Below are 18,678 nucleotides of genomic sequence, written 5' to 3'. Positions count from 1 at the left end.
AGCTTATCAAGCAAGTGTGGAAATTGAAGGGCGTACACTGAATATGCAAACTGACACGGGAGCGGCTGTCACAATTGTCCCGGAGCAAGTGTACCTGTCTAAATTTCCGCACGTAAAATGTGAACCATACAAAGTGTCGCTTCGCACGTTTACTGGGGAGTAAATACAGCTAAAAGGGAAGTGTGACGTGGTTGTTAACTACAACAACCACTGCATGACTCTACCAGTGATTGTTGTAAAAGACAACGGGATGAAGTCGCCTGTACTAATGGGGCGAAATTGGTTGGAACGTTTGAAGCTTAACTGGCTAGAAATTCTCCAGATTGCAGTTGAAGAGAGTTGTGGTGCTAAATAAAAAGTACCCTTCCGTGTTTTCTAAAAAGATGGGGACAATACAAAACATTGAAGCAAACATTGTTATGAAACCCGGTACAGTTCCTGTATTTTGCCGCGCTGGACAGGTGCCCTTGGCGTTGCAGGAGAGTTGAGCGGCAGCTGCGAGAACATGTGGAAACGGGCATGCTGCGTCCTGTAATGCGAAGCGATTGGGCTACGCCACATGTCACAGTTGTGAAGGAAAGCGGCAGTGTCCTTTCATGTGGGGATTATAAGACTGCAGTAAACCCCTCGTTCAAAACACATCATTACCCCTTCCCAGATAAGAGGAATTGTGCACTGCCTTGGCAGGAGGAAAGGTGTTCAGTGTATTTGATTTTCTTTGGCGTACCAGCAGCAGCCACTCACTCCGGAGGAATCACCGTTTTTGACAGTAAACACTAGTCTTAGGTTGTTCGAATTTCGGCGCCTTGCTTACGGGGTGGCAAGTGCACCCGCTGTCTTTCAGGCAATAATGGACGAGGTAGTTCATGGCATCCTACACGTAGGGTGTTATATTGACGACGTTACCGTCACAGGGACAAATATCGGCGACTACCAGGAGACACCGCGCGTCTTGCAACGCCTCAATGAATACATCAGTACGCTTAACCTGGATAACTCTCATTTTTCCAAAAATCGGTTACGTACTTGGGTCACACAGTGATTGAGCAAGGCATTTAGCCTACCGACACAAAGAGCACAATCTTACAAGCCCCCGAGCACACTACAGCTATAGAGCTTAAGGCGTATTTGGGAAAGTGGAATTTTTGCTCAATGTTTCTTAAGAACGCTCCGACAGAAGCAGAGCCGCTTTATCGGCTAATTAGAAAAGATAACAAATGGTCGTGGGTAAAGGAGTGCAGCACCGCGTTTAAAGATACGAAGCACTTGCTAACAAGCAGCAAGGTGCTCACATTCTATGACGTCAAGAAACCGCTCGCAATGCTTTGCGATGCATCGTCATATGCCTTAGAAGCCGTTATCTTTCACGAGACGGCTGAAGGTGAAGAAAAGCCAATTGCTTTTGCTTCGCGTATACTGTCGGAAGTAGAAAAATATACGCGGAGTGCGAACGGTTGGCCGTGGCGTTAATCTTTGGCCTAAAAGAATTTCACCGGTACCTGTACGGCCGAGAAATCATTATATATACAGACCGCCAGCCACTACACGAGATACTAGGGCACGATAAGCGTATCCCGACTATCGCTGCCGCGCGTATGCAACGCTGGCCTTTAACCCTCCCAGCTTAGAGGTACCGGCTTAAATTTAGGAAAGGAAAAAATTCCGAAGTGGCAGACGCCTTCTCTAGGCTGCCCCAACCAGAACCAGTGAAAGACGAACCATCAGATTGCATGTGAATCTTTCAGTGTCTCCCATTGACCGCAGAGGAGATTTCAAGGGTCTCGAAGCGAAGCTTAACTCTATGCCGCGTGGCACAATATACGCTAAATGGGTGGCCTAGAGAGCAGGCAGACGAATTAAAATCTTACTATGTTCGCCGCGATGAGCTGTCACTAGAGCAGGGCTGCGTGACACGGAGCGTAAAAGTCGTAATTCCGGAGCTGCTGGGGGACCGCATGGTAAACATGCTGCACGAAGGGCACCCTGGCGCCAGCGGCATGGAAATGCTGGCGATGAGTGTTGTATGGCGGCGAGGAATCGATTTGGCCATTGAACGGTACGTTCAGAGGTGCAAAATTTGCCAAGCACTTCAGCCAGCTTCTCGGCCGCTTCGTCTTCGCCCTTAGCAGTACCCCGTGCACTGTTGGTCACGCGTCCATGTAGATTTTGCACAGAAGGATACGAACGTGTTTCTCGTATTGATCGACTCATTCTCAAAATGAATGTCGTGAACATCTGCACAAAAAACATCAGAAAAACTTCGGGCTGCTTTTGCCGCTTAAGGCTTGCCCGAAGTATTGGTGAATGACAACGGGCCACAGTTCACCTCAGCGGAGTTTGAAGAATTAATGAGCACCAACGGCGTAAAACACGTTCGTATTCCTCCTTATCACGCAGCGTCCAATGGTGCTGCAGAACGAACAGTACAAACCGTGAAAAGGGCCTTGCTGAAACAGGTGCTCGAGAGTGAGAGAGGGAGGCCTCGGGTAAGCAGCCGACTATACAGGAAAGTTCTGAGTTTTTTCATGGCCTATCGGAACACACCGAGCAGTGTGACAAGCAAATCACCAGCTGAACTATTTATGAGGCACCCACCGCGCATAAAGCTTTCACTGCTCAAATCTGATTTCGCAATAACCATGCACGATAAACAGGAAAAGCAAAGAGCAGCTTGATTTGTTTCGTGGGCAGGAGCGCAGCTTCGAGGTGGGGGACCGGGTGTTGGTGAAAACTGTGCGTGGTGAATAAGTTTCGTGGGAAGGTGCTGTGATCCATGTTGTCAGTGCTGGGACATATATGGCGAAGCTTCGCGAGCAACATCGGTTCACACACGCCGATCACTTGCGTCCTGGACATAGTGACCCCGGCGAGACGCCCCTGTACGCGGGCGTGGGTGTGAAACAAACGCCACCAGAAGAGCTGCCGGCAGAAGACCGCACCCTGACACCAAGACAACTGCAGACATACCACGAAGGTCCCAGTTCCCCTAGGACACCGGCAGTCCCCAATCGCAGAGCAACACTAGAGCGCGACGAATTAGCACAGCAGCCTGTACCGCAAGACTTGGCGGAGTCGCCCGTGCCAGCGGCGCCAGCTGCACCCAACCCGGAGCAACAGCCGCCGCTACGACGAGGTGCTCGTGTGCGCCGGCAACCGGACTGGTTTAGATATGAGCACTTTAATTAATTGCCTCTTAATTAGTCATGTGCTCTTGTTAACTTCTTAATTACGCGTTACCTAATCATACTATGTGTTCGCTAACCCATGTATTTAATTGAGTGGGAAGGAGTTGTGATAGCGCAGCACGTCACGCCGCATGTGTACTGGGTGGGCTAACTACCATGATCCATGTGACGTAACATATATATGCACGCCGGCACTGAATAAACTGATTCCATTCCCGGTTTGACTGCCTGTTGACGTTATAACAGACACCGAAGGAGCAACGCCAAGCAGACGACAAAGTCAATAGCCTCGGAAGCAACCAACGCACGCGCAACGCCCGCGTGTATCCGGGGTCGTGCGACCAGCGCACGCGGCAGGGCCGCAAGGCGACAGCCAAGCCACAGAAACGGAACCAAAAGCGGGCTACTCCTTCGTCGGTTCCGCTCTTTGCGAACGCCAGGTTCGCTTTGGAAATGATTGGCAGATGCGTGACGTGATCGTAGTTCACGTTGCCGCGCCGCTGTCTCTGACGGCCTCTGACGGAAGCAAAATTTTTACCGATTAGATGAGGCCAAGTGAACCAGTTCCCTTCCAAACCATCACATAATTCGGCCCCTGTACTCAGAAATACCAGCACTAACACGTAGCGAGCCGCGCCAATACAGACGAAGGAGGAGGGGGAGCGGTCCCTCGAGGAATAAAGCGAAACGTAGTAAATTACAGATTAGTCTAATATACATTCTGTGTAGATATTTTAAACCTTAAAATACTTGTATATCACATTAAAGGGACCAAGAGCATTTTACTTAGTGCAATTATTTTATAACTTGCTTGTGCATGACTTGGTGGAACGACAAACAAGTGAATTAAGGCACATAACATGCACTGATGGTATGACCACGTGAGCCCCAGTTTGTTGACCACCTTAAAGCAACGCCCAAGGAATGATGGCCACCCATAGTGAATCCATATAAATCACCAAAACAGGAGGCGTGCGGAGGGAGAAGCTTTCTCTTGGTACCATTAGTTCTTTTTTGTTTGGGCGTCGCCAGTTCTTGCGAAGTCACCAAGTTTCGGCAATTTCAGCGCCTCCAGCGTAGCACCCGAGGTGCATATGTGGTATCTTTCAGATTCTTTTACTCTCAGTAAAACAAGCAAATTCGTACTTTCATTCGTATTCCTTGAAGTGCTTGATCGAACTTTCACATGATTCTCAGAAGTCGCCTCAGCAATTACTACTCCAATCATGAAAACTACGCCAGTCATTAAAACAATAACAAAGCTTAAATTAAGTAAAACAGACAGTCAAGTAAACACGCGAACACAAAATACAAAGCAAGGCTTATCCTTCATAATTCCTGTTTTTTCTGAGTTGCCCCTAATTTAATTAAAATTACCTCTGGGTGTATTTTTCTTTGACATAAAAAGTAAGCTAAGGTTGTCAAGCTGCTATGTAATTTTGGAGAGCCCCCATATGCTCACGTAAAGGGCTAACAGAAATAAGCATGTGTACCGGCTTTTTTTTCTTCCTGGCTAATCGTAATAGCTGGCAATGTCGCTAGCACTGCCACAGGAGAAAGAAACCGTCACCAAGAGACTCACACCAACGAACGCAAAACGACGCACCAACACCATCAATCCTACACTTGACAGTTAACACCAGCTAATCTACGTCAATAGGCCGCATGGCGTCAAAGTAGTGTTGTCCTTAGGTCAGTCGCTTGTTGGTTTTTCGACTGGATAGAGCCTGTCAGGCACGAATTAACGGTGATGATGATGATAATGATCATGATTCAGGAGGGCATATCATTTGAATAGGCTTGGTTACCCGTACTTGCGGGAAATATGGCCCCGTCTAGCGATAATTTCTACATTGTTTTAAAAGAAAACAAACCGACTTTAAGGATGTTTCATTTACACGCTGCTTTTGTTTAGGTAATTTCCGTTTACCGCGATTCTACTATGGTACGTAAAGTACAAATAGTGTCACTGATGAGCAAGTTGTGGCGTAATTGTGCCAAGAATAAATATTTCAATTGCATAAAGGGCACTGTGTCCTTTAGTTTACTGAAGCGACTTCCACCTGTTGCTGTGGACGTCAGTAAGTTATGACTTTCTTTGACCAGCCCCTCTTTTTCTTTTTACTTGGCGGCGAAGAAATACGGTGACTACTGCCAGTGTTCAGTATAAAAAAAATAGACGGAAAAGCGTAGTGAGAGTGGAAAAGATAATGAACAATCCAAGTGCAGCAAAGACTCACATTAATGTCAGACGGGCGTTGTAAATACACGTAGATACCGCACCTCGTCATAGCTATTTTGCTAATGTCCTCATCACTGAAACGGGACATTTGATTACCCTATGCATTAGATGTACTGCATGCCCGCCTACGACGTGGCGCTAAATCATCAGGGCAAACCCGTTGAGCTGCTGTGAAAGGTGTGCAGAATCGCGCAAAAAAATCATTCTTAGCTTGTTACTGCGAGGGGGCCGGTAATAGTAATATTTTTCATTCACAAGAACATGTTTTCACTGGTTCTCTACAACCAAAAATATTACCTGTACCTGTACATTAACCCATAATGAATTCATACAGACCACTTGGCAGCACTGCGTTTAATTTGTGGTGCCAATGTGTGGCAGCTCCATTTCGCATGTATGACCTAATTTGAATACTTACTCGGCCGCCGGATCTGTGCACTCGAGGAGGGCAACTATGCTGGAGCCAGGAGGATGTTTAGTGCCAGGTAGGTCGAAATACTGTGGCTGCCAAGACACAAACAAACAACACGTGCTTTCATACTGAGCAGTACTGTGTTCAAAGGGGGTAAGTAAAACATCGGTAAAGTCATGAACAAAAAAAATCTGGAAGTATGAAATTCCAAAGGCACAGAGGGCTTGAAAGCTGAAATTATAAAAGCCAACCTTCATTTGCGACCTTCCCAGTGGTTAAACGTGCCATCGTGGTCACTTTTTGTGGCATGTCTCTGTGAGCAAATGCTGCTTTCATTGGCCGACGAGCTTGTGAATAGTAGAGGGAGCCCAGCATGCGCGAAAGTTAGAGGGAAGGAATTCGTGTGAGAGTTTGCATTACAATTTCCGGCTGATATTCGAAGCTGCTCGCGTAACATTTCAGCCCGCGCTACCGGTTTGAACTCAACATCCTCACTGCATCTTCTTTCACTCTTTCACTGATGCTCGCACGCGGTTCTCTTTCTCGCTAGACTTACTCTACAGTTTAACCGGGCCAAGAACTTCGTTTCCGTTTGCTCGTCAAGTTGTTTGGTCGGAGCGCAAAATTTCTGGCGAGCCAGCGGTTAGAACAAGAGCCCGCCTCTTCCCTCGACAGCTCCGCCTTCAAGCACCTGCTAATGCTCTTCGAAGATGCGGGGCTATTGAGAAATTTGTAAATGCGCTGACTGCCCGCATCTGACAGCCAACGGCTCTGTGACCACGTCGGCTTTCTTTCTCTGCTCTTCTTTGCCTGCTATGCACGCCTTCCCTTTTCCAAGGCGATGAGTGGCGATCCCTGAAGGGTTGCAGGAAGTATCATTATTTCGTCTTCATAAGCACTCTCTTTCTCTCGAGGAAGATCTCTTTTCCCCGAAATTTCTCGAAGGTGATGTATCAACAGGCGGCATGGCTCGAGAATATCGCCCCTGAATTGGACTTAGCTTTGCTTTTTGTAGGCCTTCACGTGTAGTGGCCTTTGCGAGGAAGTATGGGGCGCATTGGACATTTTCATCGTGGTGCGTTGTATTGCTTTGTCTCATCAGAGCATTGCTTACATCCATTTCAACCGTACATGGGATCTGCAGCCTATTTTCACGCGCAAGTGTACGTGTTAATTTAGTTACTCTGCTATATTCATTATATACGCTGCATGCCTTTCAAAAGCTCCACATAAGCGTTATATTTATTTCCCGCGATGCGCCTACAGATAGAGTGCTTCCTCGGAATATACGAATAAAAAAAAACTGAAATCTCTGAGCTTGCCGTACCGAATCTGGCGTTCTCGCAAAGAAGATTTTTTGGGAAGACATATTGCCATTTCCTTTTTCTTTTTTAGAACCTTGGAGGTAGGTATTTCTGTGGCAAAATAGGACGCAGTGACATTTTAGTGCACCTCCAGTATTTACATCTTGAATATAGCTCCTTATGGCTAATTGCTGCAATTGCACATCAATTATCAATCTACAGATAGTAAAACTTATCCCACGAGCAGCCGCGGTAGGGGCAGGCTCCATGTAAGAGGCGAGCTTCACGGCAATCAAGGCCGGCGGTGCCATTTGTATCAAGCGACTTTGGGGCTGGCCTATAGGGCTCGGACAAACGCACCATCTTAATATTATGTTCAAACATCACATGCACAGAAAGTTCAATAAGATGCGAAATTGAAGCGGGAGCTGAGCGAGCCTACTCCCATTTGCACGCTTCCGTTATCGCGATCAGCTGGATGACGACTCACCTCTGCAGGAAATTCGGCTGCACGCAAGGCTGAGAAGAGGCCAATAGCTCATGCTAATGGCGAAAAAAATGCATTCGAGTAGATATCCGAAGGATTATTGTATCGGCACACTTCGACGTGAAGTTAGAAATCGAGGTGTCACATGTGAGCGGCAGGCTGACACGGGGGCTAGAGCGATGGGTTGAAACGGTTTTAATGCGATTACCATTTTCACGGTACATCAACCGCTTTTCGAGGGCCGCCCGAGAATAGATGTCCATAACCGTTTACTGCAAACTTGGGTCGCTGCATATGTGTCATTGGGTATGTGCCGCTCCTCAACGAACCTCTCTGACATCAACTTGAAGCACTAGGTATGTGCAACACGGCGTGTGTGCAGCCCTTCAATGAACCGGGTACTCACTTGGGTCACTGGTTATGTGGCACTAGGTATTTGCTGCTCTTCCATGATTCTCTGAGACCGACTCGGCAAACTGAGCATGTGCCACTGCGTACGCTGTGCACTTTAAGACATCACTCAAAACGTTTCAATGAATCGCTCTTCAATGAATCACTCACCCGAGCTTCGGTCAATGATTACATGAAACTAGACATGTGCCAGCCTTCAATTACAATGTTTGATGTGGATTTCAGCAGCTGGGAATGTGCAACTGGGTATGCGCCACTGTTACACGAAACTCTACAACCACTTCGGTCAGTGAAAGAGGCCAACGAGGAAAAACATTTATTGGAAAAATTGCGGCAGAACTCATCTCGCGACGACTATGTATGGAAATTCATTAGCTTTCAGTTTCTCGCGGAGCAGGAAAGAAATGCTGTTGAAATGGATGTCCAAAATGCCACGTTTAAATGCAACAACCAGTAGCTTTATTTTTCCAGCACCCAAACGCTCACTCCGCTCGCACCTTTGCGGACTTTGTCATCGTCGGTGCGTCGTCACATCGGTACTGCGACAGGGCCCCCCGCCGTATAGGAAGAGTCTTGATCAGAAGGCCAATGGGCACGCTTTCTTTTTGCTATTGACGGCTTCGCGCAGACGGCGGGGTGGATGGTGCAAAGAGGAATGACAGTGCCGTCTGCCAAGGTGGAGACAGAAGTGGACTACAACCTCTCTGTTGAAGTTTTCTTTTCTCTGGCGCCCACGCGATATTGTGAAGTGTTTATCTTGCGGCTCGATCAGCAAGTGTTGGTCAGTGAATGGCGGGTGCACACATTCGTACTGCGTCTGTCTGAAGAAAAGCATTAGTGGCGGATTATAAGTTCTTCAAGCGGAATGGCTTGTGCGTTGATGTGTGCAGCGGCACCACTGGATTGATTGCCTTGAAAAAGTATTGTAAGCGTTCTAAATAAGATGGAGTATCCAGCGTGATATCACGGCTACACTTTTAACAGATCACCTCAGCAGAAAATTGTATTGACATTGCGTAAATAAGCTGTCCCACTAAATCACTTCTATAAAGACACATCATACACCCAGGAGTGTTACAGGTAAGACGTGACTGCGGTGCTCGAGGTTAGAATGGACAATTTCCGCCATTTTTGTTGCGCGTGAAAACGCTCCGTAAGATCATTTGCGTGTAGATTGTAGGCGCTGGATAAACCGTTCCTTAAGGGGACTGTCGTCGAAACATGAGGCCACATTGCCAAAAAAGTGCTTGCATCTGTCTGTTTAGTTCCGATTGATGGCGATCAACAAACTAGGTTGACTTAGCAGCACTTGTGGCGTCTTCCGTTCAAAAATTGCCGTGCCCTCAACAATGGCCTTCTTCAGCGTGCCCTACGATGTCCAGCTTACATAGGTGCAGAGACAAGTTTATTTAGCGACACAACACAACGCCACCGCCGAAAAAAACACTTTATGAGGCATATACTGCAGCGGCACTCTACTTTCACGCTTCATCAAAGAACACGGGGCACCGTCCAATGCCGCCGACGTGAATACTGTTGCGTGGCCTCCAATATGCACGGCGCGTTGGTGTAGGCGGACGCTCATACACGGGTCACGCGCCACCCGGGCTCCTCTCTCACGATTCAATGATGATAATGTATGGTGTCCACTTTAAAACGGAATGGTGACATATAGTAACCGAGCCTGCTTGATGTATTCACGTACGTTATGCATGTTTCGAATTCAAGCTTTGTGTGTACAATTTCTGAAAACTTCTCTAACTTCTACCGCTATGTATGGCTGTAACAGATTCAGGTTATATTAATCACTTCTTTGCGGATGCTTCTTTATCTTTCTTCGGTCACCGCTTTTCACCAGTAAACCATTGTTATTGTCACTCAGCGCAGGACACGCCTGCATGTATCAGAAGTTTCTCTAATGTTACTGATAGTTCAAACTGTTGCCTGTGTCCACCAATTCGTTTGTAGTACGACTGCACGCGGGGCACGGATAGTGTAGTATTTTCTGGACGCCGTGCGGGCACCAGCGATTACGCTGTAACGTTCGACAAGTCATGTACCAAAGCCGACACACTCAACCCACTGATCAGATTTTGACGATAGCTATTTGTATTCCCCGCCATCTTTGTGGTTCCAGTGACACTTGCTTTCGTGGGCCCAAGTTTGCCCAATAAAAGTTAACTTCTTCATTCATAGTTATGCTGCTGTTTCCTTGATGGTTACTACGTCGTGACATCTGGTGGAGCTGCTTTTGTATTCATGTACTGGACGCACCTGCAAAGCCTCGGTCCAAGCTCGTAATGCAAGGACATCCTCCACAGCACCATGGACCAGTGTGCTATCGGCAGGCGACTTCTTCCTTATCGGCCGGCAGCAACGTCTTCTTCCTGAGCCGACGAGGAAGACCGTAGGCAAGTAAACTGCCGCGAGGACGGACACAGCATCGCCTGGATCCATCGTACTGAAGAAGCCTTAGAAGCGCCCTACCTTCCGTGCAGCTTAGCCAGAAAACCAGCAAACGGGGCTCGAGACTTTCGAAAGAACCTCAACCTTCAACAACTGAACAACTGAGTATAAATTGCACCACGTATACTTCTCCTCGGAAGATGCCGTGAGTACTTGGCTCGAGAACCGCGAGTTGAGCCTTACAATGTGGCACCTGTTCCACAATTACTTCTTGAGGATCTGCACGAGAATTGCCAGTTAAAACCCGAAGTTCCAGTGGTAGCCCGAGTGCACGTACATAACGAGAATGTTGTTAGCTTTACTGAAGAAACGACCAGTCTTTTCTTCCACGCCGACTAGGAAATGTCTGAGAAGAAACCTCCTATACTCATGCGTGGTTTGAAGAAAGAGCTTTTTGCCAGAGTAAAACAATATCCACCGATGACAATGGAAGTATATCGCTGTAAGACCACCAACTTCTAGAAAAAACTTGAAAAGCGGAACAGGCAATTCAACCGCTGCCCGCTCACAACGAAATCAATTGCCACTGAGGAACCGCGCGAGAACATCACAGCCGGCGTGGCGGAGGAACATCAGTAGATCAGGAGGAACATTAGGAGGAACATCATCGAAGCTTGAAGTGACTTCGATTACCGACCTCGTACGCGATATGATCAAGCAGCCACTAGGAGACCCTGAGCCAACGCAGCCAAAGCCAGATGCGCTGAGCCATGCCGCTGCCACACGCCACACGCCACCACGTCCCCCTTCAGTGTTCGCGTTACGCCAGGCTGCAATTCCGTTGTCAGACGCCGCTTGCACCGCCACAGCAGGCAGCCCACAAGCCGGTCAGCCATAGCAACTTGCCTAGGAATACGGCATGAGCGCCCCCTGGACCATTGCCTGCTATGCTGTTGCTGCGGAGAAGCGGGCGACATCTACCGCCGAAGCTCGAAACTGCGATATGGGCCTACGAGGGTTAGGAAGAAAGAAAGACGTCTTTTGTTTTGTATATTCACAGAAACGATGACAAGCGCAAAAGGCATCGACAGCTGACAGAGGCTCCTGCTCTGTTAAAAGAACTGCTGTTAAGAGGCCGCGTCCACAGCTTTGCGAATTACCACATGACAACGCCGACTATATCCCCTCAACGCAGTGAAGATCCCGACTTCTTTCGTGTTCACCGTCGCCAGGACGCTACCTGCCGCCAAAGCGTCAACCGTACACAGGAACTGCCCGTGGTTGATTTCTACGCCGATATCTGGAAAACTAAAAGAAGCAATTGATTGATGCGCGGTTGGTGTACGCTGAAATGCCGAAGATCCTCTGCCACCGAAGACGGCGCTTCAAAATGCATCTCGACACTGTATCTACGACGCGCCGCTATTATGATGAAGCTTGAAAGCCAGTAATACGCCGCGAAAAGAGGACCTCCGGATGCGACGTACAGGTCAACGTGATACAACCGTTATCCGACGGCAAGATTTATCTGCAACGCAAGACAAAGAGCCACCAACCTCGACCTGCTTCTGGACAGCCACAGTGCACCCACTTTAGTGGACACAGTGGTGCTATGCAGGATGCGCTGAGTTTCCCGTTCGCCCGAGTTTTACCCGAGTTTGCTCGACGGCAGTCAGTGAATGGAGATAGCGTTGAACGCGCAAAAGCTACAGGCAAAGAAAAAATGTAGACAACAAGCCGTGCACGACAAAATGAGCGCACCCTGAGCGGCACTCTGCTTCCACGTTTCATGTGCACAAGGCTGCACAACGAAACGCGCCAGCACCGCCTATTGTTATCAACGGATTATCGCAACTTAGCAATACCGTGACTGTCCCGCTGTCTATTTGCGCATTTGCCGTGAGCCGCTTGCCACGCCTTTCTCGGGCGAGCCAATGGCGTGCCTCCTCTTCCGGACGCTATCTTTCTATCCTCCAGCGAATGCGAACAGGGTTCATGCAGCGCATTCTTGGACCTACACTTTCGCTCAAATGAATATGTTAAAATACGCCAAATAACATAGCAAGCATTCTTATTACTTGAAGTATCTGTTTTTCGTTTTGAATGCTTCAAATTTCTGATGAGACACGGAGATCGAGCAAATTATTCAATTTTGCACTGCTTGCCGCGAGTGGCGACAGTGAGGCGAAACCTTAGAAGCGGATACATTGAAGAGGGTCGCACGCACGAGGGAGTTTATACGGTGAGCAGTCGCCGAGGGGCACTGCAGTGCTATTCTCAATAAAGTCAGTCATGACCATTCTTTTCTTTCTCTATTAGGATGATTGGATGGATGTTATGAGCGCCCCCTTTGGAATGGGGCGGTGGGTTGCGCCACCAGGCTCTAGCTATTATACTACCTAATGTCCTGCCTCGGTTGAATAATAAGAAAGAAAAAGAACACTATGAAATCCCACAACCAAATTTTCTGATCCCCTATTGTGAACTCTACTTTTGTACGTCTTTATTTTTTGTCGTTTCGCTACATTTATTCCACCAACTGTCCAATCGCCTCTTACTAATCCCTATTGCGGACATGTTTACTTTTCCATTAGGGGAATGGAAACGCCGCGTCGTTGTACGGCTGCTCATCGCAGGCGCTTCACTAAGCTATTAAGGCCCCCGCTTTACCAACTAAAGACGACACACTAGTCATAGATATGGGAGCAACGGCTGTCACTACAACATGGTGGTACGTTATTTTAGGGTCCGTAGTGACGCAGTACAGTGAAAGTTTACCAGTTTACCTTTGTGCGCGAAGCCTCTGCGATGCATTGCGAAGACGTGCGTGCTTCCCAGCGACACAATTTATCGCTTGTCATCGCTTGCCCAGTAAAGGTGCCTCTGAACGAATGTAGGCAGTATCTGTGTGAGTTGTGTACCCCAAGGTGCTTGCTGATTACCTCTGCTGGAGCCAGGAGCGATCGCGGATGGATATCGTAATGACACCGCAGCAATCGCATTTTGGCAGGTGAGGCCTCTTGCGTGCAGTTATGAAATGAAACTTCGAACGGAGGAAGGTGTTGGAAATGTTGAGTCCGCAGTGCTTGTGATGAAGAATTGATATTATACTGGCTCTAGAAAAGGGAGTGATTCTCGAACGCTGATCGTGTTTGCGACGCTGTGGCTCCGATACATCACCGATGACAGAGCAGCCATCTCAAACTACTGCTGCGATACGCAGTCCTGAGCATCGTCTTCCACCCTGCCGCATCGATGCCTTGCAAGCAGCTACAGTGACGTGCCGATAATTATTTACTGTGCGCTACGTCGCCACAATGCAGGCAAAGCAACCGTGTTTGGGGGCCACCTCAGCCCGACAGATATATGCATAAGCCAGCGACAGTCAAAGCTTTGTTTTTGATTGTACGCTTTGTTTTTGACAGTACATCACCGATGACAGTTCGTTGTGCGTGTTTTATGTCGGCGATCGGCACCGCGTCGCTGTTGCCGAAAAATAAGTTGGGCGTGGCCCAAAATTGGTGGGTGCGCGCACAAGAGTTACATGCCTTGCGTGGGGCGTGACCTCTGGTTTTGATTCACAGGCGAAGTCGTGCTAAACTCGAACATCGTGAAACCCCCTCCGAGTTCAACTCGGGAACATCGCGGCGGTAGGAACAGCCTGTGTCATTGCACCCAACGGCAGCAAGCGTCAGTATGACCGTCTGGACCCGTTCACGTACACAACCGACGTGGAGTTTCAACGTCATTTTCGCCTGTCGATGATATCAGTGCGCTGGCTGTGTGACGAGCGAGGTGAATACTCTCGTTTCTGGAGACAGCGTGGCGTCCTTCATTCGCTCACCGTCGAAGCGCAAGTCCTCAGCACCCTCCGTTTCTAGGGGACTGGGAGTTTTCAGGGAAGCGGCCGCTGGCGAGCGTTGCATTGGATGTCATCAAACTACTGTGAGCCGCTGTGTCAGAGCTGTGTCTGACGCGCTTATCGATGCGGCAGTGGGTAAGGGTTGAAAGACTTTCCCGAATACTGCGGCTGAGCGGGCATATACAAAAGAACGCTTCCTACTTCGCGGGAAGATTACGAACGTAGTCGGGTGTTTAGACGGAACGCACGCAGGAATTAAGGCGCCTTCAATGTCAGCGTTACTGTGACTAGCAATGAAGCAATGTCTACGCACGCCATACTGCCAGATTTGTCCCTCCTGTGTAGCCGACTTAAATTTTGTCTCACATGCGGCTCACATGCGGTTGCCTATCCCTTTCGCTGCTTGCTGACTTTCTGCCCATTGTTCTACTTGTCTGTCAGGGTACCTTCCAAATGGCTCACTCTCTTGGGAAACAGGATATTGAAGTATAAATATATCAATGAATAGCACAAATTGCGTGAAGTACCCTATGAATTCTAATCTCATAAAGAAATTGCGGTTCTTCATTGGTGAAGATGGACGACGACGAAGTGTTTCTATCATAGAACGCTTGTACCTTTGTCTCGCTTTGTTTCTTTCGAAACTGGGAGCTGCCGCTCCCTTGTTGCGGCAACGGATGAAGAAGCCCTCGAAGACCTTCCTGGAGCCAAGCCATCACGTGGGGTCGCGTCCAGGAAACGTGGAAATGCGTCAAGTGACAAGGACAGCGAGGCAACCGAGCTGTACTCGGACAGCGTCGACTCACCGGACGAGGATTTTACACTTGTAATGAGCCAAACCACAAAACGAAGACTTCTACGGAGGTCATCGTCGCCAAGTGTCTCCACCGTGAAGACAACACCACAACGCTGGCCGTACATTGCGCTCTTCATGCCTGTGGACCCAGTGTCCAATCAGCGACTCCTAAACAGGCAAGTCTTTTCTGCGTTTCTTGAGGGAATCGCGCCAAACTAGACAAAGGACGTGATAATAAACGCACGGAAGAATGTCCTTGCAGTAGATGTTCTTCACCTTAGTGCACTGCAAAGCCTGCGGCACGTAACGGAGATCGACAAAGTACAAGTGCTATCCATGATACCTACAAGCTGCACTGACATTGTCGGCGTCATTTATGATGTCGATATTTCTATACCAACCGACGACTTACCGATATTAGTAAAGCCAACTACAGAAGGTACTGTTATCACGCACATCACAAGACTTGGCAACACACGTTGCCTGAAGCTGTGGTTTGAGGGAGACAGCCTTACCTCAACGTCAAAGTTGGCCACCTCCGCCATCCAGTCCGCCCCTACGTACCGAAGCCCCTGCAATGCTACAAATGCTGCAAGATGGGACGCGTAAAAGGTGTCTGTAGGAATAACCTCGTGTGCCCACGGTGTGCTGAATCTCATTTAGCAGATGCCTGCCGCGCAACTGTGTTGAAGTGCCCTAACTGCCATGGTACTCATGAGGCCTCATCCAATGATTGCCCGCGGGTGAGGAACGAGCGAGAAATACTCAAACGTATGGTACGGAACCATTCAACACACAGAGAGGCTGCCGCTACTCTCAGGTGACGACGACATCGCCACCGAAGAGCAACACGAAGAATGACATCTACTGAAAGATATACACCATCTTCCGGCAAAGCGGCTACCGTATCAACGCAGACTTCCACAAAGACAGACACTGCGAAAACGAAAAAAGGGGCAAGACTCGCACCTTCTGAAGAGTGGCCTATACTTCCACGAGCACAGCCTGCATCGGAGCCGCACCGAATTGCGCCGCCCTCGATGACCTCACGAACCGCAGATGCGACGACGACTGAGGAGTGCCAAGTCATAGTGATGCTGAAGTCACTTATGGACGCCATGCGCATTCTACTGAGCAGCATGAAAACCCCGTCGGCACAGAGCGCACTGCAGGTGCTGGACGCCTTGGGTCTGGTGCTTGCGGCTCTAGGGTAAAACCACGGCCCGAGAATTGCCGTAGTTTCAAGAGGAGGTCAAGAATGCATCTGTCGTTCAGTGGAACGCCAGAGGGCTTAAGTCACGCATTTCCGACTTTAGACAGTTTGTCTTTAGGCACCAATTCCCCATTATCTTGATTTGCGAGCCCAACCTGTCAGCTCCCATCAGACTGTCCGGGATGAGTGCTTTATGTCATCTACGCACGGAGAGTACAGCGAGGTCGTGCTTATACGCCGTGACGTCACTTATGTACATCACCCAGTGCCTCCTTACGAAGCAAATCAATACGTTTGCTTAAAAGTGAAAAAGAAAAAGCTCACGTTCAGAATTCTCGGAGCCTATTTATCTCCAACAAGCGGTCTAGATTGTGAGCGCTTACGGGAAATTTTGACATCGACTGCCCAGCCGTGGGTGGTTAGTGGAGACTTTAACGCCCACCATTACCTAAGGGGAAGCTCCAAAGTGAACTCTAGAGGCAGAACGTTGGTGTCCTTTGCCTATGAACTCGAATTTTGCCTGTCAAATGATGGAAGCCCTACTTATCGGCGTGGATCAGCGTATAGTAGCTGCTTAGACTTTACCTTCGTTTCACGTTCGCATTCTAGAAGAGTGCACTGGTTTTCGAATTCAGAAACGCGGGGTAACGACCACATCCATACCTATTTGAAGATCGAAGGTTTCACTAGTTCCAAGTCCTCCAGAACCATCCAGTGCACCGATTGGCCTAAATACAAAATAATAATGGAAGACTGTTGCCGTGACCGCACCTCCTATAACCTACAGGGCGCGATAAAGGATGCCATACAAACAACCACACATTTGCTTTCGAAGAGTTCTGCCTGCACCGATTTCGACATCAACCTAGCGAAACTTCGAGCAATTCGCCGTCATGCGGAGCGAAGATATAGACGCACGAAGTCCAATTATGATTTGAGATTGGCTAGACGAAAAGAAAAGAAAATACAGTGTCACATGAACAAGCTGGCTTCGCGACAATGGGTATCCTTTTGCGAGTCCCCGGATTCGCGAAAACCTTTGTCACTTATATGGAGGACTGTTCGTGGCCTTCACACAACCTTTGATCAGCGCCACCCGTTTAAATCTCTGGCACTCCATCTACAATGTAGAGATATAGACGTCGCTGAATCTTTCTGCAGAAAGATTGCTGGCGAAGCAAATTCCGATGGAACGGGTACGGGAACGCTCGACCACCCACTGTTCTCACGCGATCACCGCATGGAATGCCCTTTTTCTATAGAAGAACTAGAAGCTGCGCTAGCTTTGTGCGGGCGTTCTTCAGCGCCAGGACCTGACGACATTACATACCATGCCCTGTGTAACCTAGGAGACCACGCTCGGAAGGCACTCTTGCTCCTGTACAACGACTCCTGGCAGACGGGTACGGTTCCACAAGAATGGAAGTCTACTCGCCTGATTCCCCTTCTCAAAGCTGGCAAGTCGCCTTTGGACATTTCCTCATATCGTCCGATCGGAGTTGCCAGCTCTGTCGGAAAAACAATGGAAAGAATGATTTTAACACGTCTGGAATGGTACTTAGAGTACTATGAAATCTACCCAGATGCTAGGGCCGGATTCAGACGTGGACGTTCGTCAACAGACAACGTTGTTGACTTGATAACATTTGTGCAACACCAAAAGGCCTGTAACGACTATCTGCTGCTCTGGTTCTAGACGTTAAAGGGGCTTATGAGAATGTTACCCATGAAGCCATCCTTAGCACGTTAGACGCCGTTGGACTTGGAGGTAAGATATATATGTGAGTGTGCAGCTACTTACGGAGGAGACCAGTCTATATGCACACAGAAAATGGCCCGACATGCGAGCATTACGGTAGCCGAGGAGTTTCTGAAGGCGGAGTGCTTAGCCCGACTCTTTTCAATCTCACCCTCTGTGGATTAGTTGACAACCTGCCAAGCACCGTATGACTTTCCATCTATGCGGACGACATCTGCATTTGGGCATCAGGTGTGACACAACTTCAGGTTCGCGCTCGGCTTCAGAAGGCAGCCACAGTGACATATTGCTACCTTCGTGAACAAGGACTTGAAAGTTCATGCGGGAAGTGCGCAATGGCGGCATTCACGAGGAAGCGAATGTCTGCTTACGAAGTATCTATTAAAGGGCAACTTATACCATACAGCAGAAGTCACAGGTTCTTGGCAGTCGTAATTGACCTAGACCTATCTTGGACTCCGCGCGTGAATTACGTGAAAAAGCAGCTGGCTGCTATCTGTCACCTGTTCAGGTTCCTTGCAGGAAAAAGTTGGGGAGTATCTATACACGCTATGTTACAGCTGTACATGGCGTTGTTTGTTGGATCCCTGCGATACAGCCT

The 18,678-nt window shown here is 48.6% G+C and overlaps 1 protein-coding gene across 1 annotated transcript in view; it reads right to left on the bottom strand.

Annotated features, from left to right (window-relative positions):
• LOC129381681 (uncharacterized) overlaps positions 1-18,678 on the bottom strand; it is a 186,718-nt gene that overhangs the window by 59,203 nt on the left and 108,837 nt on the right. The window contains exon 8 of the mRNA XM_055064723.1: positions 5,846-5,931. Coding sequence (XP_054920698.1) covers positions 5,846-5,931 — 86 coding nt within the window. The remainder of the gene's footprint in view (positions 1-5,845; positions 5,932-18,678) is intronic.

This window comes from Dermacentor andersoni, chromosome 11, assembly GCF_023375885.2.
Source record: "Dermacentor andersoni chromosome 11, qqDerAnde1_hic_scaffold, whole genome shotgun sequence".
NCBI classification, from domain to species: domain Eukaryota; kingdom Metazoa; phylum Arthropoda; class Arachnida; order Ixodida; family Ixodidae; genus Dermacentor; species Dermacentor andersoni.
This window is presented reverse-complemented; position numbering and strand designations above follow the sequence as displayed.